Source organism: Sturnira hondurensis, unplaced genomic scaffold, assembly GCF_014824575.4.
Source record: "Sturnira hondurensis isolate 20B ecotype Veracruz unplaced genomic scaffold, ASM1482457v3 Scaffold0024152, whole genome shotgun sequence".
NCBI classification, from domain to species: domain Eukaryota; kingdom Metazoa; phylum Chordata; class Mammalia; order Chiroptera; family Phyllostomidae; genus Sturnira; species Sturnira hondurensis.
The window spans coordinates 8815019-8840175 of NW_028096783.1; the positions used below are offsets into that span (position 1 = coordinate 8815019).

Below are 25157 nucleotides of genomic sequence, written 5' to 3' on the forward strand. Positions count from 1 at the left end.
ACACTGATCTTCTGAAACAGGGTATTGAGCTAGATGGGGTTAAAACTCAGGGTGCCCAAGACAATGTAAAAGCAAAACAAAAATGAGAACAAAAATCCTCCAAACCTAGCTAGGAGCTGGGAAAAGGCTGCACAGTAATTAAAAGTTACTTTGCATATAAATAACAGCTGGCTAGTATTATAGAAATGCCGATTGCTGTGCAGCTGGAAGCAGGGAAATGGGGTCAGGTCAGCAGCTCTTTAAGGAGTCCGGATGCCCCACCACTGGAGGGTAGGAGCCTTTCACGAGGCCAGCCTGCCCAGACTGATAAGGTAGTTGGGGAAAAGCTTTCCCTGCGCTAAAAAGGAAGGAACTCGTGCGACATGCAAGAAATCCTGCAAGATGAAGAAGACTCAGTGCAAGTATTTCAACTGGGCCCGCAGAGTGATTCTCTCAAACTCACAGTTCCGGGGTAAGAGCTGGAGAGCACAGAGACCCGGCTGATGGTGCTGGAAACGGTGGGAGCCTAGCCAAGCAAGGATGACTGGGAGAAGCTGGAATGCTGAATGGGAACCTGCATAGCTAAGCTGCAGACTGCTCCCCCCCCCCCCCCCCCCCCCGCCAAAGACCATATCTCTGATTGGTCTGGTTTGGCAAGGGGAGGCAGGACTGATACAGGGTGTAGCCAAGAGGGGTGCCCCAAATAGGGATTTGGAATGGGGTCCAGAACTTAAGATGTCTAGGAAATATTAGAAAGACATACAAGACGTCTTCATCCCTTCCCTCCCAACAGGCGTGAGTTGGGGGAAGGGACACATGGAGCAGGAACATGCAGAGCTGCTTTGTACAGCCACAGCTTTGCAGCTAATTCACCGCATGGTCATTTAACATGTCTATAACCTTTAACTGGTTGCATAGATATGTTAAATAGCTGTGGCCATGCTCTGAGCCAGGGGGATGGAGGGGACTTCCCCCAAAAGATGTAACTTGGGGGCAGGTCCCCCAGGTTATGGCGCCTGAGTGAGTTTGGAGAAGATTGGCTCCATCGCATGGGGCCACACATGCCCAGACTCACAATGTCAGCCCAGTGAACTTGGAATAGTACAGGAATGCTGGCAGGTGTAACTGATTGTAGGAGGAGTCGGAAATGGGGGTACAGAGGAAGATTGGTGCCGGGATTTAAACCCAGACACGGCAGCCACTGGAGAGAGAACCACGCAGTTCTGCCAGAGCGCAGACCCCTGCAGCTTCAGTGGAAGAGAACTGCGTGGCTTTGGAGAGAGTGGGGACCCCAGGGCTTTGGGGTGCACTCCTTGGCCACGTGGCTTAGGAAGCGGAGAGACTCTGCCTGGAAGAAAATGGATGCAAAGAACTCTTGCCTGTAGACCATGAGAAGGTGCCTCATGGCTTTGGATTAATTAGATATCCTGCCTGGATGGCAACACAGATGATGGTGCTGATAGCCTGAATCATGGCTGTTTGCATCTTTCCCTGAGATATGGTACCCTGAACTGAGGGCAGGGGGAGAAGGAAGTGCTGTGGGCATCTGTGGGTATCCAAAAGGACTTTGATATTTTAATGAAGATATTAGGTCACTACTTTAAGTCTATATAGCATTAAATAAACATTTCCTTTCCTTTTCACAAATCTCTGGCATTGAGAGCCATTTTTCCTATGAGACGGACAATGGAACCTAGTCAGGAGTCCTTTCGGTAACAGTAAAACATACCCCCTTGGCCCTGCGTGTGTGTGTGTGTGTGTGTGTGTGTGTGTGTGTGTGTGTGTTCTGTAACAGGACTGTGTGTGTTTAAGGGGCCTTGGGACTTAAAAACAGAAACCTGCCCTCATTCTAAATCTATATCACTTTTAATACATACTCCCTCTCCTTTCCACCTAACTCTGGCACGGGGAGTTACACTTTCCAACAATGGGCAACAGCCCCCTAAATCTGTTCCAGAAGCACACAGCCTGGCGTTCTCTTACAATCTGGAGAAAAAGTTTTGTAGCTTTGGCTTCAGGCTGCTCTGCAACCCTTAGCAGGCCCCATAATGCGGGCCCACCTTTATCCCAACACCGGACTCCAAGCATAAACTCACGCCTTCCCCTCTGCACTGCCCTTCCCCCCCCTCCCCAGCTGAAGAACAGGAAACAAAGGGAAACGGAGGGCTGACTGCACAGGCTGAAACTCCCCAGCCCGGCTCTGGAGTCTGAGGAGGCTGTCACATCCTCCATACCACAATTTTGATACGCCATACAGACTGGGAAACTGTGCTACAGAATAATGGTATCCACCTGATTCTCAAACAAGGGCCTACATGGTCGTTATACAGATGTCCATTTGAGAGATGAAAAAACGGAAAGGAGGCCATCGGCCCCAAGTGATAAAGAGGATAACTGGCAGAATCAACCCCAGGTCTGCAGACTCGATCAGCTCTGTGTTTGGACACCCAGACCCAGGGAAAAGTCCTGAGGTGAAAATCCACCTCTGTAATGAGAGGAAAACGGGAGGAAAAAAAGCTGCACCACCCCAGTGTGGTAATTAATGAGTTCATTAAGGGAAACTCACAGATGAGGGGTACCTCAGGTGGCTGCAAGACAAGAAAGATCCTGGTGCGCTTGGCAGGTGCCAGAGAATTCTGTAGGGTAAGGGGGTGTGTGGGGGGGAGTGGTCATGGGCACTAGTCCGTGAAGGCTACCAGGTAAGGGAAGTTATGTGCTTGACCAGACCAGCACAACAGCCTGTTCCAGGAACCAGCACATAGCAGCAGGCGAGAAAGGGGTGCTGGTTTATAGCAGCATGAACATCAGTCCCCACCAGATCGTCTCTAAGGAGGGCTTGCAGAAAGCAACCTCTCCTCCGGCCCAGGTCCAGCTTGTGGGACGGACAGTGGCCTCGTCATGGAAGAATCTCCCCTCCACACCCTGTCACTCTGACAGGGAAACCCAAGTTTTGATAGGTCCTAAGAGCCTCCAAACTCCTGTCCAAGGACCGGAAGGCAGTCTTCCTGCTGCCAGAGATGGCTCCCTTGGGTATGGAAGGTCCCTAGCGCAAGCTCCACATTGTGAACAAGAATGGATATATTTCATCAGAAATCATTTGTTTGTGATCTGCTAAGAGTAAGGTGTTTAGTAAATCTTCTTCTGGGAATTCATTTAGCTCTAACCCTAGAATGTTCTGGAGCGGGAGAAAGATTGTGTCCTGCTGCTTCGCCCAGCCCCAGCGGCTTCTTTTCTCTCCGCTCTCTGCAGCTTCTCCCTGACCCTTCTTCCAGAGCACCCATCACCCGAGCTCCCCAAGGCCGGGACGGCCCTACCTGCTGCTGTTTACAGCCCTCCCTGCAGTGGGAAACTAGACGAGGCTCATTTTAATCTGTAGGGTGCTGAGGGACTCAGCATGAATTGGGATTGGGGACAGATAACATCAGACCCTGAGGATGGGAGAACATGTGTCATTTTAATAAATAAATATATTAATATGGTTACTATAATACACTTGGAGAAAAAATAAAACCTAATTATGTTCTTGGTACAAATGACACAAAGCTTAACAAAGTGACCTCAGCACGTGCAGGCTTAAGAAAGCAGTCAAATACCTTCTCAGCCACCATCGAGGAGGTTAAAGGAGGCCTCTGTATATTCACCAAAAAAATGGTCTGCATGTTTTTTAAGATTAAGAAATCCTGCTCTGATGCTCTCAGTGAGGAAAGGGTGGAGGCAAGAATTCAGTTCTTCCCAGGCTCATGCAGGATGAAGCCAGGAACCGGAGACCCGCAGCCAGGGCAGCGGCAGCAGCAGCTCATCCAGAGCAAAACCCTTAAACTGCCTCCAAGGCCCCTCTTTCTCTGACTTCTCAGGGAGCCAAAGCCACCCCACCTAGGTTCTCTCCTGTTGCTTCTTCGATCCTGAGCCCTTCTTTGTTTCACTATCCCCAGCTTTAATAAACATACTAAAAAAAAGGAAAAAAATATACCAAAAAATGAGAGCAGTTTAAAGAACCTCTGGGACAGTTTCAACTTCAAGTGTACCAACATTTGCATTATGCATGGAGGTGCTGGAAGGAGAAGAGAGAGCAAGGAATTGAAAATCTATGTTAAGTAATAATAATGGAAAACTTCCTTAACTTGGTGAATGAAAAAGACACATAAGTCCACAAAGTGCAGAGAGTCCCAAACAAGATAAACCCAAAGAGGCCCACATCAAGGTACATCATAATTAAAATGTAAAAGGTTAAAGACAAAGAGAGAATCTTAAAAGCGGCAAGAGAAAAGTAGTTAGTTTCTAAAAGACTTCCAGCTGATTTCTCAACAGAAACTTTGCAAGCCAAAAGGAAATGGCCCAAAATAGTCAACGTGATGAAAAGTAAGGACCTACAACCAAGATTCCTCTACCCAGCAAAGCTATCGTATAGAATCAAAGGGCAGATAAAGAGGTTCACAGACAATAAAAAGCTAAAGGAGTTCATAACCATCAAACCAGAATTACAGGAAATGTTAAACTTTAAGAAAAAAGGAGTCAAAGCAGCCCTGCCTGATACACAGAAACAAACACAGGAAGGCTGCCAAAATGAAGAATAAAGAAACCTGGCCCAAATGAAGGTACAGATAAAAATTCCAGAAAAAGAGCTAAACAAAATGGAGATAAGCAATATCAGACGCAGAATTCAAAACACTGGTTATAAGGATGCCCAAGGAACTCAGTGAGGACCTCAACAGCAAAAAAAGATCCAGTCAGAAGCAAAGGGTTCACTAATTGAAATAAAGAACATCTCATAGGGAAACAACAGCAGAGTGGATCCAGAATCGAAGTCCAGAATCGAATCAATGATTTGGAACATAAGGAAGCAAAACATAACCAATCAGAACAACAAGAAGAAAAAAGAATAAAAAAAAATGAGGGTAGTGTAAGCAGACTCTGGAACAACTTCAAGGAGTCCAACATTCTCATCACAGGGGTGCCAAAAGGAGAAAAGGAAGAGCAAGAAATTGGAAATTTGTTTGAAAAAATAATAAAAGAAAAATTCCCTAATTTGGTGAAGAAAATAGACATGCAAGTCCAGGAAAGACAGAGAGTCCCAATCAAGTTGGACCCAAAGAAAACCACACCAAGACACATCTTAATTAAAATGCCAAAGGTTAAAAGACAGAATCTTACAAGCAGCAAGAGAAAATAGAGAGTTACCTACAAAGAAGGTCCCATAAGACTGTCAGCTGTTTCTCAAAAGAAACTTTGCAGGCAAGAAGGGGTGGCAAGAAGTATTCAAGAAGTGATGAAAAGGAAAGACCTACAACCAAGATTACTCTACCCAGCAAAGCTATCATTTAGAATGGAAAAGTCGATATAAAGTGCTTCCAGGATAACGCAAAGCTAAAAGAATGCATCCTCACCATGCCATTATTACATGAAATGTTAAAGGGTCTTACTTAAGAAAAAGAAGATCAAAACTGTGAATATTAAAATGACAACAAATTGAGAACTATTAACAACTGAATCTAAAAAATAAAAAACAAACTAAGCAAACAGCTAGAACAAGAAAAGAATCATAGATACGGGATCCTTTGAATGGGGAAGGGGGAGGAGGAGGGGGAGAAAGGGGGAAGTGGCATAGGGATCAAGAAGCATAATTGGTAGGAACAAAATAGACAGGGGGGTGTTAAGAATAGTATAGGAAAGGGGGGAAGCCAAAGAACCTACATACACAATCCAAGGGCATGAACTGAGGGGGGTATTGCTGGAGGGAAGGGGTTACAGGGCAGAGGGGGGCAAAGGGAAAAATTGGGACAACTGTAATAGCATAATCAATAAAATATACTTTTAAAAAGCACAGGTAATGGTAAAATGTAGTAAAATAATTCAGAAGTGACAAGCTTTTGAATATTTACCTTTGTTTCTAATATAATTTATTTGTCAATTTATATGTTAATTTAAATACTATCTGTGTCCAATAATCACTGGTAAATTTCCTGAATTCTTAACAATCAGCTCTCATAAGCCAGTTCAGGTCAGGTCTCAGCATATCACCGGTTGAGCACAATTATGAAAAGCCAGTCAAGTAAAAGGTAGAAGTTACTGTTATCTCCTTACTTACAGAATTCCCAGTGAAAATATCACTCACCTTATCTCTGATGTGATTGGGCATATCACAGAAGGGGAAAATCTATATGGACTACCAAAGAAAAGATTTCCCCACCTTTGAATGGTCTCTTTTTCAGGTTGCTTCAGTCTGACCATGGAGAATGTGCTGTCTCCAAAGGACTGTGCCATTGTGTCTACCCATCAGTTTACAAGCTGTGCTCTGGCAGGAAGGAGAGGCCATGGGAACTGAAGCTGGAGAAGCCCTGATCGCAGAGAGTTTTATTTGGAGTTTTGGCAAGACGATCAGGAGGAACTTCATTACTCAGGATTTTAGTTTTAGAAGTCAGTTTTGGCAACAGAAAAAAGAAAAGGATATGGAATGTTCTGATGAGGATAACAGAGATGAAGAGGAAGCTGTTACAGTGGTCCAGGGGAAGAAAATGAGAGCCTGAACTTGGATTATGGGAGAGGAATACATTGAAAAACTAGTTAGAGATAAAACTGATAATAGAATGGTGAGGTGAGGACAAGGAAGAAGTCAATGATAGTACTAAGCTAAAGGTCCCAGGAACAGAGTTGGGGTACAAATGATGGAATCACTAATAACAAATGTTGGGTTGAGGCATTCTGGGATATCCAGATAGAAATGTCCAGCTGGTAGTTAGCTCTGTGGGTGTGAACTAAGAAGAAAGGAGTCTGCGGGCCAGATCGGTAGATTCGGGAAGTCTTCATTTGTAGAGGGTGATTGGCCTGGTTAAGGCGTCCCACGGAGTGTGTGAAGAGTTAAGATGAGGTGGAACAGTACAGTCTCATTTCCCCTCCCCTTCCTCTCCTCTCTCTTTCTCCTTTGGTGTGTGTGACTATTCCCCTGTCCATCTCCTGTTGACTAAACCAAATCTGAATCCAAATCTAACCAGCACTCAGGCAATCTAATCAATAGAGGTTAGCCTTCTGGGGTACAGGGTCAAAAGAAGGCTAATATAGAGAGCTAAACAGAAAACAACCAACCAGCCACACTTCTCTGTCAAGAACAGTTTAAGAAAGTATATAGCTTTTAAGATTTATTACAGAGTATATGTTATTTTGGTAATAAGATTTTTACAAAATAGGGCAGAGAGCCTGAATACACCACCTTACACATGGCAAACACGTAACCTGCACTGGTGCAGTGTGATGGGTTATTGGAGGGCCCAGCTAAGAACCTGAGAGCACACCCCATTGTTAGCAAACATGGGTTGATTCTGAGGTTCTAGAATTCCCAGCTGCAGTGACTTAGCACTGGGAGCTTCAGCTCACAGTTTGTCTCCACGACTCTCGGGTGACCCACAGCAGGGTCCCCTCTTTCCCAAAATCCAGATGAAGGAGTTTCTCTTACTAATGTGTCTTTATCTGCTTGGATCGGCCAGAGGTGAGTCCTGCACGGGGTAGACAGAGGACTATAGAGGTAGATAGAGGATTAGCTCCAGGCAGATATATAAGGTGTTTGTGCCCTTGAAGAAGCAAGACCAGTATCTTAGTTACCCAAACCAATCTGACTCACAGTCATGAATAGCTAAACAAGTTCTACTCTGAGGACTCCTGAACCAGCTGACTCCTAGTTATGGCTTTACCGTTGGAGCCCACTGGCTTGGCCTAGTCCTGCTCCTACTTCTCTCAGCCACTCAGTACCTGATGATCTGTGTCAGGAGAAGATAGGTCTAGGGCTTTTGTGGAAGTCCAACAAAGGCTTGTTCCAGTGAACCGAGTGTGGGAGATCCCGTGTAGTTAATGTGGCAGCAAAGATCTAAGGTGACAGAAATGTAATGTGCCCGGAAGGCCATCTCAGAACATAGCAGGGCTATGGGCCTGAGATGTACATGCTTCTCTTTCGTGGTTTCCAGTTTGTATTTCCTCTTTCAGGACCCGCGTTCCTGGTGGGTTGTATTCCCTCCTTCTTTGTCCAGGAGAATGAGCAGGCCTGAGCTGTTGGTTAAATGACAAAGTGTTTCCTGGAACATGGGTTCTCAGACATTTTGTTTTCGGCTTTCTTAGATTCTCAGTGGTTGACTCAGAAATGTAGATACATAGCTACCTGCTGGTGGTAAGGTGACAGCCAGATGGTGACGCAGTGACTCATGAACTACATGAATGACTAAGAAATCCGTGTACTTCTTCAGGTTTCCTTTCTACAGCAGAAATGTCTCTTTATTAAACTTCTGTTAACTATTAAAGAATCAGTCAGATAATTCTGTAATAACTTTTTAAAAATAAAACCTCCTATTGCAAATCTTACCTTTCCTCCTTTATCCACATATTCTGATCTTTGACTTTCAAAGTCATTTATTTAAAGACTGCAAATCACCCAGAATGAGATGATTATTCAGAACTCTTACAGAGCTAGAGTACTTCGGGGCCTTAGGCTACCTCAGTCCCAAAGATCTTGTAATCCCTCTCAGTTTGGGGCTAGGATTGATGACTCATTAGTTGTAGTTCACTCACCCTCCTCTAGGTTACTCAATCAAATCAAGGAGTAATACTTCAATTCTGTTTGGTGCTACATTCAGGAAAACGAAACTTATGATTAAGGAATATCTGTCCACAGTCACTGATGAAATGGATTAAAGGCAGAAGAGACTGGCCAGAGGAGGATGGCCAGCTAAGGGTTCTGTAATTCCCAGTGTAAGGTGGGGAGAACAGAAAGTTCTCACCTGAACTGAACACTTAAGCAATGGGCTGGGCACTTCACAACTTATCTTACTGACTACTCATGACAGCTCCACGAAGTGGTGTAAATGTTATGTCACAAGGAATCTCAATTCAGAGATATATAAGCAAAGAATGATTTTATCTTAAAATTGATAGAAACTTGGCTTTGAGTCTGCAGCCCATGTGGATTAGCAATTGAGTACAGGAAAGAACTTGAAATTGCCAAATGAAAGCATATTAATTCCTTCTGATAATTTTTGTGTTCATTAGGTATTTGTCATCTCTAGTTTAAAAGTTTTCCTGTCCAAATGTTAAAACCTTCCACCCTCGATTTTAGCTACTATTTAGTTCTGCCACTGAAAAAAACTTGCTTTCTCCCTCTTATATCTCTGTTCTTCTGGCCTTCCACACGCAGAGGACCCGGAGTGAGGGCTGGGGCTGGGCTCCTGATTACATGAGTTGATGTCCAGATGCTGCTCTGTCAGGGACACACATAAGTTTCCCTTCAGGTGGTTTTGTGCCCAAGCCAGGGGCCTCTCTGTGCATTTCTTTATATTGTGAATCTTAAAATTCTTCCCTTTTATCCCAGAGATAGTCTCTGTGTTTCGTTAATACCTGTGTCCTTCATGGTCTCTTGGGTACTTAGCTGACCTCCTCCAACAACTGTATTATCTTTAGTTGCCTGATGTAAGTCCACAGGAAACTAGGGATCCCACGATATTAGCCTTACTCCACAGGAAAGTAGTCTTTGCCCCGGACACACTTTCTCTCACCTTCATCATCTCTCTTCTCTTCCTTCTCCATCCCAGGAGCATCGGGCAAGCCCGATAAGCCCCCTGGCTCTGTGAACCATCAAGCTTCAGCTCAGCGATTTTCAGGTGAGCACTTTTCACCTGAAAAAACAAACCCTTCGGGCAAAGCGGCTGTGTATGTGACTTCTCCAGGCAAGATCTCTCTAAGTGAGCGCCCTTCAGAAGAGCACACTTTAGTTGGACGCGCTTTGGGGGAGCACAGTTCGGGTAAACACACTCCAGGTGAGCCTGGCTCCGGTGACCACGCTGCTGGGAGTGAGCACACTGCAGATGAACTGCCTTCCGGTGATCAGCTGTCAGGAGAAAAGCCTTTCGGTGACCAGCCTTCCGGGGACCAGCCTTCCGGGGACCAGTCTTCCGGGGACCAGTCTTCAGGTGAACAGCCTTTGGGTAGAAAGCCTTTGGGTGATCAATCTTTGGATGAAAAGCCTTCGGGTGAACAGGTTTCAAGTGAAGAGGACCTAGGTGAACAGGCTTCAGGTGAACAGGACTCAGGTGAAAAGCAGTTGGGTGAACAGCCTGCAGACACTCCATCGTCCAACAGTTCAGGTGAGCCACATGGGGATGGGCGCCCATCCTCGACTTCAGGTGGGAAGTAGGTAACGCACCAAGAAACCCGATTTTAAGGGGAGAGTGTAGAAGAAAGAATAGTGAACAAACACTTCACAAACAGCTCTCCTAGAGACTGAGACTGTCTTTACAGGTTAAACAATTTGAAAGGCCCTCTTTTAAGAAAAATAACACAAGTACAAGAGGCCAGCATTCCCTCCAACTTCACTTTACATAAGAAACTATGAATACAAATGCCACAGCTGCCCTGGAAGGGGCTCCTGGAAGACTCATCTTCGGGAGCTTCACACTAAATCTGACTCTTAACAGATTATGTTACAATGCTTTGCAAACTCTGTCAAGAGATATTTAGCTCTGGAGCTGGGGGCTCTTTGTTTGTTGTTGTTGTTGTTGTTTATTTGTATATTTGTTTTGTTAAACATGGAAAGGAAAGCATGAAGACACTTTATTAGATCCAGAAATATGTTCTCAGGACAATGGCACTTCTTTGGCTTTTACTAAAAAGGGGTTGTTTGAGGAAGGAAAAATAAGACCCAAGGCTTGATGCCCCAAGTTATTACCAGATATAAATACTTCATATTTCACCCCACTGCATAAGTAGTGGTGGTACCCCAAATTTTCAGATGAGAGAAGTGGGACTAACACTGCATGGCTGGAAAATGGCCAACCTTGGATTCAAACTTAGGTCTGACTGCAAAGCCCTATTCCTTCCTCTTCTTATGCTTCCTTAACTAGGGAATGGGCAGTGGAGATAGTAAAAGAGGCAACATGGGAGCATTTCAAAGACAATGCCATTTGTGACACACTGATCTTGTCATAAAGGCAGTCTGAAAATAGAGAATGATACAGACTCTTTATAGGGTTGGCCAAATTAGAGCATTCTGACATAGCTTATTAATCAGTCAAATTTTACTCCAAGTGTTTGTGCTTGGGGGTACGAGCATGGTGGAGAATACAAAAGGGAGTCAGTTAAAAAAAAAAAAAGGGAGTCAGTTGTGTAGCAAGGTCTTCTTTGCTCCTATTGAGTCAGACATGGCAGAAGGCCATCTAATTATAAATGTCCGGGAAGTCAATGGGGATATGAATTGGAGTAAAAGTATAAGAGAGGTAAATCTGGGATTCATTAGCAATGAACATCATAGATAAAGCAGAGAGAATGAAGGACTCTCCTTTGGTACAGAAGAGAGATTTATACTCTATCAGACTCAGGGACCAGAGATCCCCAACAAGAACCAAGAGATGTAATGTGCTGTATACAGGCTACTTGTTGCCCAGCAACCCTCCCCAGATGTGTGACTCCTAGGTATGTCCCTGGGGCACAAGAGAATTTCATCTGGCTTATCTTACATTTTCAGGCCCAGCATTAAAATGTGTCACATGCTCTTACATGAATGATCAAGGGAAATGTCTTCGTGGAGACGGAGTCTGCACCGCTCACAAGTCCCAGCAGTGCATGTTAAAGAAGATCTTTGAAGGTACATGGGGACTTCATGAGACAACCTGTGCCAGAATGCACATCCGCCAACTTAGTACTCATGGGGAATAGTGGGGGGGGGGGCGGTTCACAGGATAGGGGCCTGAGGAGGGGTTGAGCTTTTGTTCCCAGAAACTTGGACATTCAGAAAAACCTTATCTTTTCAAGAATTAACAGAAGAATTCCAGCTACTGATGTAGAGGTAGAGACCCTTCCCAGCAGGCCTGGGATATCTTAAAAGGAGGCCAGGAGACAGGCTATCTCTTTTATTAAAGAAGGATGAGTTGCTCCTGAGCCAGTGACCTTAAGCTCAGGACTGCGTCTATCTTTTTTATAACTATATATTCCTAGCACTTGGTACAATGCTCAGTACATTGTAGGCATTTAGTAAATATTGAAAAAACAAATAAGCAATTGTCTACCAGTTTGTGCCCACAGGTTGTTAGACCTGTCTGAGTATATTCCAATACCTCTTTACCCATCTACTCACTCCTCATCCCCAAATAAGGGATCTTGATTACCTGCATCCCATAAACCACATTGCCCGAATAGAGGGAGAGGTCAACCGATGCAGGGGAAGGGAGGTGGAAGGGAGGTCTGACTCACGTCTGCATGCAGACACTGGGGACCCTGGGAGGACGGCTAAGGTCAGAGGCAGAAGCCTCCTGCTCACCACAGTCTGTCTCTGATTCTTTCAGCTGGAAAACTCCAATTCATGGTTCAGGGGTGTGAGAACATGTGCCCATCCATGAACCTCTTCTCCCATGGAACAAGGATGCACATTATATGCTGTAAGAACCAGTCTTTCTGCAACAAGATCTAGAAGCCTTCCTTGCTCCTGGCTCTGCCTCAGGCAGCAGAAATCCCCCATCAACCTCATGGGCTCAATTCATATTTAGTTTCTTTTCCAGTTAACAACTAATCACATGGGCCTCTGCCTGAGTGTCAGACAAGATAATCAAATATGATAATCAAATACCTCTCCTCTCCTGTTCATGCCAATACCCTTACACTTCTGTCCTCCCTTTTCTCTGTTCCCTGAACCCATCTCCCAACATTTTCTTTTTCAATAAATTCTGCATGATTAAAAAATACAGAGTCGAGAAAGACTTCTTTTCCCATCAGTCAGTCACAGAGTCAGCCTGCGTCCTGTACCCCACACACTGAATTGGATGTATTTTTAAACTATTCCACGTTTGTCAAAGTGTAGGTAGGGGTCCTCCAAGGCGGAGGCACAAAGAGGAATACAAAGCAGATATTGGCCTTTACAAGCTTAAACAGAGAGAGGATCCTTCTGACTCCCTTCATGTCCATCCCCGAGAGACACTGCCCTTTCTATTTATCAGTGTCCAAAACTTACCCCTTCTTTGGCCTTGACACTTTTAAGTCTTCAAGAGTCAGCTCATAATTACAATAAAATGACTCCTTTTTATCTGTTGCTAAAGAAATACATAGCAGGCCATAATGCTTAAATCTTTTTTCTCATACATGATGTTAGTAAATCATCTCAGCCTAGAGGAGATAGAGGAAATACAATAATAGTCCCTCTTACCTTGTATTAGCGTTACATTCTTCAAGGTGTTTTTACCTCTATTGCTGACTTTGAAGTTAGAGAAAGGGGACTACAATTCGAGAGTGGGCAACCCATAGCTGAAAAAGGCAAGGAAAGGCCACCAGAAAGGACCAGAGCTGACCAAGACTTTTATCTCAACTGTCTGAAACGTGTGTCAGACTTCTGACTTATGGAAATACAAGATAATGATTTTGTGTTGTTTTAAGCCAGTGTGTGGTAATTTATTACAGCAACAATGAACAACAAATACAAACAATTAGACAGAAAATTGTTGGGAACCGCTCTGCCTGGTTTCAGCAGTTGTAACTGCCTCTCAGGGATAAGACTGAGTGAGCAACCTCCAGAATGCGAGCCACTAAGGAAACAAAACTTGTCTCTGGTAGCAAACGCTGCTTCTGCTTCATCCCCTGCCCCCAACGCTTGGTCGGTTAGTCAGAGATGGGTACAACCCCTCGGAGGAGGGGCAACCTAAACCAGACACCATCACTCGGGAGGCCTTCAAGGAAGGACTCGGGGGACTGCAACAAAGAGGGTGTGATGGACCCTCGCCCCCTCACTACTCTGACATAGCCTGAGTGCCATTTCCATCTGGGAGAATCACTTCCTTCTCCCAGGAAGAGCCAAAAAACCTATGACTTGGAAGGCAGTGCAGCTCTTTGCCGGCTAGAGCGGGTTCCAGGTGATCAGGCGTAAGAAAGAATATGTAAAATCCTGTGAAGCCTGCTTTGTTTAGAATGCTCTCATTTAAATGATAAGGGTCCAAGAAGTTTGTTCCTCAAAGTTTTATGGCTCTTCAGCTATCTGACCCTGACTGAGAATAAGCTCTCATAGTTCTTTGAATACTACCTATTGTTTGATCCTTACCTGTGTTCTTGTGCAAAATGAACCCAATAAAAGCCCATTGAGGAAAAGACTCCTGGTCCTTCTCCTGTGAGAGATTGACCACCTTTCCTCCCCAAGCAGTAGTTTCATTTTCATCCGTGGTGGATGGAGGGACTTGCTGGCAAAGTTGCCCCTACAGGAAATTATCAAAGATACAGAACTCAAAATATCACAAACCAAAAGGATCTACTCAACATTTACACAACCTACCCAACAACAGTTTATACATTCTTTTCTAGTGCCCATGGAAAATACAAAAAAGACCCCGGGTCGATGTGGCTGGGTTGGAGTGTCGTCCCATACCCCCAAAAGTTGTGGGTTCGATTCCCAGTTAGGGCACATACCTAGGGTGCAGTTTCGATCCCTGGTTGGGGCATGTATGGATGGCAACCAATCAATGTTTCAATTTCACATCAATGTTTCTCTCTCCATCCCCTTCTTCTCTAAAAGCAAGGAAAAAATGTGCTTAGGTGAGGATTTAAAAAAAGAAAGAAAACTGACCATGTCATGGGCCATAAAAATACTTAAACAATAACAGAATTGAAGTCATACAGATGATTTCACCAAACACAAGGGAATCAAACTAGAAATCGGTAATAGATAAGAGGAAAATATCCAAATACATGGAAATTAAAGAACATATTTCTGAATCCGCCAGTCAAAGAGGACATATCAAAGGAAATAAAACATCACCTTTAATGAAAAGGAACACACAACATAACATTTGTGGGACACAGCTAATGCAGTGCTGAGGGGGAACTTGTAGCAATAAATGCATACTTCAGAAAATTTTAAAAGGCTCAGAGCAATTATTTAAGTTCTCATTCTCAAGAACCTAGAAAATACAAAGCAAAATAAACCCAAAGTAAGCAGAAAGAGGGAAATAATTAAGATAAAGGCAGAAATCAATAAAAACAAAACAGAAAAATAGAGCAAATCAATAAAAGAGCTGGTTCCTTGAAAAGATCAATTAAAATGGACAAACATCTAGCAAGACTGACAAAGAAAAAAAATTCAAATTACCAGTATATCAATGAAATGGGATACAACTAGAAACCCCGAAGACACCAGCAAGATCCCAAGAGCACACACTATAAACACTCTAAACACATATAAATTCTGACACCTTAGTTAAATAAACCAATTCTTTGAACAACACAAACGACCACAACTTGCTCATTATGAAATGGGTGATTTAAATAGTTTTCAGATTATTAAGGACTCTGAATTTATCATTGAAAAACTTCCCAAAGGAAATCTCCAGGCTGTGATGGTTTCACTGGAGAATTTTACCAAGTGTTTAAGGAAAAATTAACACCAATTGTATATAATCTCTTTGAGAAAACACAGGTGGAGAGAACACTTCTTAACTCATTTTAAGAAACTAATGTTACCCTGATACTACAACCAGACAAAGACAGTAAAAAAGACCTGGCTGGTGTAGCTCAGTGATTGAGTGCGGGCCTGCAAACCACATGATCGCGGTTCGATTCCCAGTCAGGGCACATGCCTGGGTTGCAGGCCAGTTCCCTGCAGGCCAACTCCCAGCAGGGGATGCACAAAAGGCAACCATACATTGATATTTCTCTCCTTCTCTCCTTCCCTTCCCCCCTAAAGATAAATAAATAAAATATTTTTTAAAAAAGACAGTAAAAAAGAAAGAAAGAAAGAGAGGGAGGGAGGGAGGATGGGAGGGAGAGAGAGAAAGAAAGAAAGAAAGGAAAAAACTACAGACCAGTATCTCTCATGAATATAGGCAAAAAAAAAAATTCTGAAGCAATATTATCCAATAGAATTCAGTAATATGTAGACAGAATTATACACCACAGTCACAAGGTTTCTTCCATGGCAAAGCTGGCTCAATATTTGAAAATCAATGTAATCCATATTAGCAGGCTAAAGAAGAAAAATTACATTGTCATATCAATTCTTACAGAAAAAAAGCATTTACCAAAATTCAGCAATCATTCAGGTTAAACTCTCAGAAAAACACAAACAGAGGAGAGTATCTGCAACTTGAAAAAAAAAAGCTACAGATACATTATTCTCAATGACAAAAGACTGGATGACTTCTCTCTGAGACTGGGATCCTACTCAACATAGCACTGGAGGTTCCAGTCAGCACAGTAAGGGAAGAAAAGGAAGTGAGAGGCATGGAGATCAGAAGGAGAGGAAGAAAACTGCCCCTATTTGCAGACAACTTGAGGCTCCCTATAGAAAATCTGAAGAAATCTATAAACACTCCTAGGACCAATCAGCGAGTTCAGCAAGGTCACAGAATACAACATCCGCTATTAATCTAACAAAATACACATATGTCATGTAAGCTGAAAACTGCACAATGCTGCTGAAGGAAATCAAAGATCTTTGTTTAAAATGGAGAGACACACTAACTTACCATAGGACAGTCAGTCAAGTCTGTGAAGTCTCCAAGCTGATAGGCCAGCTTTAGCAGAATTCCAATCCAAAGCCCAGCGGCGAGGAATGACGTCAGGAAGATGATGGACTAGGAAGCTCTGGGCTCTCTTTTCCCTTTAAACAGTGGAAATACTGTTTAAAAAATTAAAGCCTGGCAAAATTAATTTGATAGGAGCTTTGGAAAAACAGTCAAAGATTTACAGCAAACAAGTGAACACCCAACCATGAAAAATCCACATTAAAAATGGTAGGAAGTTTCCCGGTGTTTTCACTCCTTCTGCCCCATCCCCCTTTCCACCGTGGCCAGCGGCGGCCCAACCGCCTGTGCGTACACAGCCTCCAACCCAGGGGCAGACCTGTCTGTCTGCAGCGTTCTAACCTGTGGCAGGCGGGCGGGGCTGCCTGAGGACTGCCTTGTTGCGATCCTCTCCAGAGCTCAGGACGGGAAAAACAGAGTCGCTCCGATCGCAGGCTGGAAAAAAACGAGGAGAAGCAGTGAGCACTGGAGAGCCTCGCATCAAAGCTGCAAGGAACCTGCCGGTGAACACGTGTCTGGTTGGGAGGTTATGGTTTGTGGTGAGGGTGTAAATGGCGAAGCTACTGTGGCAAACAATACATGATACCTCAGGAAATTAGGAATTACCAGCATTTCCACTTCTGGGTATACAAGCAAAAGAATTGAAAGTGGAGACGCAGCGAGGTATTCGCACACCATATTCACAGGAGCATCATTCGCAATAGCCAACAGACAGAAACAATACAAATAGCCATTCAAGAATAAACGGATGAACAACATGTGGCATATAACAAGAAAATGACTATGGCGGCCTTAAAAAGGAACGAAATCTGATATGTGCTAAGTGAAGTGAACCGGACACCACTGAGCAAGTATTGTACGATTCTGCTCATAAGAGGAACTAGAAGGATTCCAACTCATAGACATAGAAAGTAGAATGGTGGGCGCCAGGGGCTGGGGGCAGGGTAAGTGGGAAGTTTTGTTTAACAGGTAAAGAGCTTCCGCTGGGAAGATGCTGAGGTTTTGGAAACAGACAAAAGGAATGATCACACAACAACGTGAGCATTCTGACTAGCCCTGAGCTGGGGACTTAAAAATGGTCTAAATGATAAACCATTTTGAATGGTTTAATAAAACACACAAAAAACCAATTCTATGTTTTATATTTTATCCCAGTAAAAAATATAACCCAGCTGGGTATTTGGTAGATACAAAAAAAGATTTTTCTGGAATTTATATGAAAAAGCCAAGGACTAAACTAGCTAAAACAATTCTGAAAAAGACAAAGTAGAAGGAACCACTCTACTGGAATTCATAGTACATGGGTGTGGTAACCAACACTGTGTGGTGTATTACTGGAGAGAGAGATATACAAATCAATGGAACAGAGCAGAGAACCCAGAAACAGACCCACACATGCAGACAACTATTTTTTTTTTTTACCAAAGAGCAAAAGCAATTTGGTAAAAAAGCAAAGGGCAAAAGGTATCTTTTGGAAAAAAGATAACCTTTTCAACAAATGGTGGTAGAAGAGGATATTTAGAGGCAAAATAATTAAACTCAAACTAAGGCTCACACCTTATACAAAAATGTACACAAAATTGCCCTGGCTGGTGTAGCTCAGTGGATTGAGCACAGGCCTGTGAAGCACAGGGTCGCCCATTCGATTCCCAGTCAGGGCACATGCCTGGGTTGCAGGCCAGGTCCCCAGTGGGGGACACATGTGAGGCAACCACACATTGATGTTTCTCTCCCTCTCTTTCTCCTTCCTGTCCCCCTTCTCTAAAAATAAATAAATGAAATATTTAAAAATTTACTCAAAATGCATCACAGTCTTAAATATAAAATGAAAGACCACAAAACTTTCAGAACATAGGAGAGAATCTTCAAGATCCAGGCCTAGACCAAGGATTATTAGACTATATCTAAGAGACACAAAAATACCATCCATAAGAGGAAAAATAATTGAACTTCACTGAAATAAAAAAAAGCTCTTTGCTTATTTTAGACCTGTTAAGAGTACAAAAAGACAAGCTGCAGAATAGGAAGGTATATCTGCAAACCACACATTTGACAAAGAACTAGTATCTAAAACTTACAAAGAATTTCCAAAACTCAATATTAAAAAACCCAATTAGAACATGATTGAAAGACATGAAGAAGCATTTTGCCAAAGAAACACTGTGGCGGTTAAGCACATGAAAAGGTGTGTTTCACATCATTAGCTTCTAAACGATTAGCCACCAGCCAGCAGAAATGCAAATTAAAATCACAATGAGAATGACTACATACCTATCAAACAGAACACCTGAAATAAGACATAGTGACAACACCAGATGCTGGTGAGGATGAGGAGAAATGGATTACTCAAGCACCGATGGCTGAAATATAAAATGGTACAGCCACTCCGGAAAAGGTTGGAAGTTTCTTCAAAAACTAAACATACCACGTGACCCAGCAGCTGCATTCCTCAGCATTTATCCCAGAGAAATGAAGACCACGTTCATGCAAAAACCTTGTGCATACAAGTGTTTATAGCAGCTTTATTCATGATAGCCAAAAAGGAGAAATAACCCAGGTGTCCTCCAACAGGTGAAAGGACAAACACGGTGTAGTGCACTGGTGCCACGGAACTCTACAGTTAGAAACGAGAATGAACTTGATCTATGGTAACCACCTGGGTGGGTCTCCAGAGAATTTTGTTGAATGACAAAAGCAATTCTAAAAGCTTAAAATACTGTATGATTTTACTTATATAACATGATTATGAAGAAAAATATAGAAATGGAGCCTGGCTGGTGTAGCTCAGTGGATTGAGCGCAGGCCTGCGAACCACACGATCGCAGTTCGATTCCCAGGCAGGGCACATGCCTGGGTTGCAGGCCAGTTCCCGGCAGGGGACACATGAGAGGCAACCATACATTGATATTTCTCTCCCTTTCTCCTTCCCTTCCCCTCTAAAGATAAATAAATTAATTAACTAAAAAAAAGAAATGGAGACTAGGTTACTGGCTTACTGGCTGCCAGAGGATGGAAGTGAGTATGGGCTATAAAAGGATAACATAATTTTCTTGGTGATGGAAATGTTCTGTCTTGATCATATCAGTGTTAACATTCTAGTTGCGATATTGTTTTATGAATGTTGCCACTAGGAGAAGAAACTGGATAAAGAATATGAAAGATGTTTCTGTATTACTGCTTACAATTACACCTATGAATCTAGGATTTTCGTAAAAACATTTAAAAAGGCACATTTACACTCTAACACACATATTAAAATACACAACAATAGTACATAAACTACAAAACTATAAGGTCACTTGATTGTACAGGAAGAGTATAAGGTATTAACTTCAGAATTTGATAAGCATGTGTATCATAAACTATACAGACCCCTCTCTAAATATAGAAGAGCTATAGTTTCAAACTAGGAGAGAAGGAGTAAATGAAATAATTTGTAAAGAAAATATTGAACAAGACAAGAAAAGGGAAAAAATACAAATCCATTGAGGCCAAAATAAGATGGTAGAAATCCATCTAAATAACGCAGTATTCATATGGAGCGTAAATGGAGTAGGTACTCTAGGTTAAAAGACGAAGACTATCAGACTAGATTTAAAAAATAATTTAAAGGGCTATATTTTACACATGATTGAGAAAAGTTAAAAGTAAAAGGCTAAGAAAGATATGCCATGCAAAGCAAGCCTGTGATGCTGGCTGTAGTTACTTGTTCGTTTTAATTTTAATTTTTAAAAATTAACATCAAAAACAAAAACATAAAACCATAGAAGTGAATTTAAAAAGCGTGTAGAGCTCTATGAATCAAGCTAAAAGCATTACTATATGCCTATAAAGAGGACTATTTCTAAATAAGTAGTTTAATTCATTGTCATGAGAAATGACAATGAATTAATTCTTTTTGTCATGAGAAAACATGACAAGTTTACACCTGTGTGCAGCCCACAAACATAACTCCTAAAATACATACAACAAAATTAATAGAACCACAAAGAGAAATACACAAATCTACAATCATGGTGGATTTTAACCTACTTCTTCTGTAATTCACTGAATAAGCAATAAGAACATAAACATTTCAATATAACTAAGTTGAATACAGAGCCATATATAGAAGACTACCCGATAACTATACACACCATATTCTTTTCAAGCACTTATTGAATACGTAGGCACCCGTGGGGTATTATGAACCAAGCAAGACTCAAAAAATTTCAAAATACTAAAGCATAGAAAGTATGTTTTATGACCACCTTCAATAAGCTGAAAATCAACTAAAATATTCATAAAGCCATTTACCATAAGCAATTCTACCCACAGGTGTATACCCAAGAGAAGTGAAAATGTACGCACACAGAGAACCCTGTGCCATGATGCCCACAGCGGCCTTTTCACAAGAGCCAAAAAGAAGGAGCCCAAATGCCCATCGACTGATGAGTAAAGAAAACGTGGCCCCCACACACAGTGAACTATTAGCCACAAACAAGAATGGAGTACCGATACACACTACAAGATGGGTGAACCTTGAACACGTCAAGACAAAGAAGCCAGACCCCCAAATCTGCATATTATACAGTTCTAGTTCTAGTAAGTGTTCAGAATGAGCAAATCCATTCAGACAGAAATCATTATAGATTAGTGTTTCTCAGGGGCCGTGAGGGGGAAAAGTGGTGAGTGACTGCTAAGAGGTAAAAGGTTTCTTTCTGAAGTGATGTAAGCATTCTGGAATCTGGCAGTGGTGATGGTTGAGCAACTTGCTGAACACACTAAGAACCAGCAAAAGAGGTAAAAGGTTTCTTTCTGAAGTGATGTAAGCATTCTGGAATCTGGCAGTGGTGATGGTTGAGCAACTTGCTGAACACACTAAGAACCAGCAAAGGGACCTTTTGAAAGGGTGAATTTTATGGTACATAAATCATCTCAATGAGAGTTTTTAGTTTAAAACAATTCCCAAGGTTTTGGAAATCCAGAAACTTAATTCTAAATAATCCATGGGTCCAAAAATCAATCATAAAAAATTAGAAAGATATTTAAGCCAAATAACAAAAAATACAACCCATGAAAATCTGTGGCGTGAAGTGGTACTTGGAGGGAAATTTAAAAATTTAAATGCTTATGTATACATAGTGCATATAGTTGACAGGATACCAGAGGACTGGTATCCTGAGTGTATATATTTATATAAGACACTGAGGACAGAGGAAACAAATGTGAAATTGCACCACAGAAATACAATCAGCAAATTCAGAGTAAAGAAAATTATAGAGTAAAACAGCTGCATTCTTTTACAAATAAAAATTGCAAGGGGGAAAAATCAGAGAGAGGAAGGGTGAAGGGGGAACTTATAGACCAAAAGTAACTTAAAAAACATTAGTCAATTGCTAATATAGACTTTATTTGGATTCTGATTCAAAACATATTGTAAAAAAATAATAAAATCTGGACACTGAATGGATATCAATAAAGAGCTGTAAGAATAATCTTTTCTCTTTACTGAATTTATTGAGGTGACATTGGTTGATAAAATTATACAAGTTTCAGGTGTACAATTCTATGATACATCATCTGAATACTGTATTGTGTTTACCACTCAAGGTCAAGTTTCCTTCCATCACCATTTATCCCCCCATACATTCTTCTACCCACATCCAACCCCTTTCTCTCTGGCAATCACCATACTGTTGTGTCTGAGAAAGTTTTGGTTTTTGTTTTTTGCTTAATCCCTTCATCTTTTTCACCCAGTCCTGCAATGCCCGCTCCTCTCTGACAGCTGTCAGTCTGTTCTCTGAGTCTGTTTCTGTTTGTTATTTTGTTCGTTAGATTCCACACACGAGTGAAATTATATGGTACTTGTCTCTCTCTGACTGGCTTATTTCACTTAGCAAATATGGGCTGCAGGTCCATCCATGCTGTCTCAAAGGGTAGGGTTTCCTTTTTATGGCTGAGTAGTATTCCATCATGTAAATGTCTCTATCCACTCATCTACTGATGGGTATTTGGGCTGCTTCCAAATCTTGGCTATTATAAATAATGCTGCAATGAATATAGGAGTGTATATATTCTTTTGTATTAGTGTTTCAGATTTCTTCAGATATATTCCCAGAATTGAAAATGCTAGGTCATAAGGTAGTCCCACTTTTAATTTTTTGAGATAACTCTGTACAGCTTTCCACAGTGGCTGCACCAGTCTACACTCCCACCAGCAAGGCACCAGGGTTCCCTTTTCTCCACATCCTTAGTGGCACTTGTTTGTTGATTTAACAATGACAGCCATTCTGACAGGTGGGAGCTGATTTGTGGTTTTAATTTACATTTCTCTGATGACTAGTGACATTGATATCTTTTCATGTCTCTTGACCATCTGTATGTCCTCTTTGGGAATGTGTCTATTCAGGTCCTCTGTCCCATTTTTTAACTGGATATTTCTTCTTGGTGTTGAATTTTATAAATTCTTTATAAATTTTGGATATTAACCCCTTATCAGATGTATCATTGGTGAATATGTTCTCCCATTCATGGGTTGTCTTTTCATTTTGTTGGTAGTTTCATTGGCTGTGCAAAAAAATCTTTTTAGTTTGATGTAGTCCTATTTGTTCATTTTTTTGTTTCCCTTACCTGAGATATATATCAGAAAAATTATTGCTATGAGAAATATTTGAGCTTTTACTGCCTATGTTTTCTTCTAGCATTTTTATGGTTTCCAGCCTTACATTTAAGTCTTTCATCCATTTTGAGTTTATTCTTGTGCATGATTAAGAAGGTAGTATAGTTTATTTTCTTTTTTCATGTATCTGTCCAATTTTCCCGACATCATTTATTGAGTAGACTATCTTTACCCCATTGCATGTTTTTGTCTTTGTCAAAAATTGACTCTATTCTGTTCCAGTGGTCTATGTCTGTTTTTATGCCAGTGCCATGCTGTTTTGATTATTGTGGTCTTGTAGTATAGTTTGATAGCAGGTAGTGTGATTCCTCCAACGTCTTTCTCAAGATTCCTGTGGCTATTTGAAGTCTTTTGTGGTTCCATATAAACTTTTGGAGTATTTGTCCTAATTCTCTGAAATATATCATTGATATCTTGATAGGAAAATGCATTCAATCTATACATTGCTTTTGGTAGTAGGGACATTTTAATGATGTTTTCATTCTGTCCATGAACACAATATATGCTTCCACTTATTTGTATCTTCTTCAATTTCTTTCTTCAGTGTCTTAGAATTTTCCAAATACTGGTCTTTTACATCCTTGGTTGAATTTCTAGGGTTTGTTCTTTTATTTTTGGAAGCAACTATAAATGGGATTGTTTTCTTAGTTTCCTTTTCTGATAGTTCATCAGTGGTGTATAAAAATGCAACTGATTTCTGGATATTTATTTTATATCCTGCTACTTTACTGAATTTATCAATTCTAGTGGGTTTTTTTATTAAGATTTTTTATTTATCTTTAGAGATGAAGGGAAGGACAGAAGGAGAGAAACATCAATGTATGGTTGCCTCTCGTGAGTCCCCTGCTGGGAACTGGCCTGCAACCCAGGCATGTGCCCTGAATGGGAATCGAACCGCGATCATATGGTTCGCAGGCTGGCACTCAATCCACTGAGCTACACCAGCCAGGGCTCTAGTAGTTTTTTTTTTTAGTGAAATCTTTAGTGTTCTCTATGTACGGGATCATGTCATCAGCAAATAATGTTTTTCTTCTTCCTTTCCAATTTGGATGTCTTTTATGTCTTCTTGTCTGATGGCTGTGGCTAGGACTTCCAGTACTATGTTAAGGGTGGTGAAAGCAGACACCCCTGTTCTGTTCCCAATCTTAAGGGAAATGCTTGTAGGTTTTGCCTATTCAGTATGTTTTTTGGCTGTGGTTTGTCCTAGATGGGTTTCATTACATTGAGGTATGTTCCCTCCCCTCTCCCTTTGCTGAGTTTTCATCACAAATAGGTGTTGGATTTTATCAAATGCTTTTCCTGCATCTATTGACACAATCGTGTGGGGACTTTAATCCTTCATTTTGCTTATGTGGTGTATCATGTTTATTGATTTGTGGATATTGTACCAACCATGGATCCCTGGAATAAAGCCCACTTGGTCATGGTGTATGATAGTTTTAACGCATTACTAGATCCGGTTTGCTGATATTTTCTTGAGTTTAGCATCTATGTTCATCAGGGGTACTGGCTGATAATTTCCTTTGTAGTGTCTTTATCTAGTTTTTGATTATTGCTTGAATTTTACTAGTTGTAGGATAATCTTTCCAATAACCAGTAATACTAAACTGGATGGCCATGTGGAGACAAAAATAATACTTGATCTCTATCTCTTATACACAAAAAATTATTTTCAGGTGGATTACAGACCTAACCGTGTAACCTAGAATCATAAAACATTTAGACCATGCAAGAAAATTTTCATAATCTTAAAGTAGGGAATAAGTCCTTACATAAGATATGAGTAAAGATCAATTCTCTGAAGAAAACAGAATAATGTGATAGTGACTGGAGGAAGTAGAAACATTCTGGCTGAGAGCCGAATGTACATCAGCCATGCATACTGCTGGGAGGGGTTCCCTGCAGAAGCTACAGACACCAAAGCCTGGAAGGGGATAAGCCTGGGCTCATTCAATAAAAAGCAAGACGCCTACTCTGCCTACATCACAGAGGAG

The 25157-nt window shown here is 41.7% G+C and overlaps 1 protein-coding gene across 2 annotated transcripts; it reads left to right on the forward strand.

Annotated features, from left to right (window-relative positions):
- The first annotated feature begins 7407 nt into the window (after positions 1–7407).
- On the forward strand, positions 7408–12415 carry ACRV1 (acrosomal vesicle protein 1). Of its 2 annotated transcripts, XM_037038238.1 has the most exons (6): positions 7408–7459; positions 9546–9614; positions 9771–9938; positions 10014–10097; positions 11474–11593; positions 12291–12415. In XM_037038238.1, exons 1-6 carry the CDS (start codon positions 7408–7410, stop codon positions 12413–12415), a joined length of 618 nt encoding a protein of 205 aa, XP_036894133.1. The 2 variants fall into 2 exon arrangements, with proteins under 2 accessions (XP_036894133.1, XP_036894134.1); XM_037038239.1 differs by having other exon boundaries at positions 9546–9619; positions 9884–10097.
- The last annotated feature ends 12742 nt before the right edge of the window (positions 12416–25157 follow it).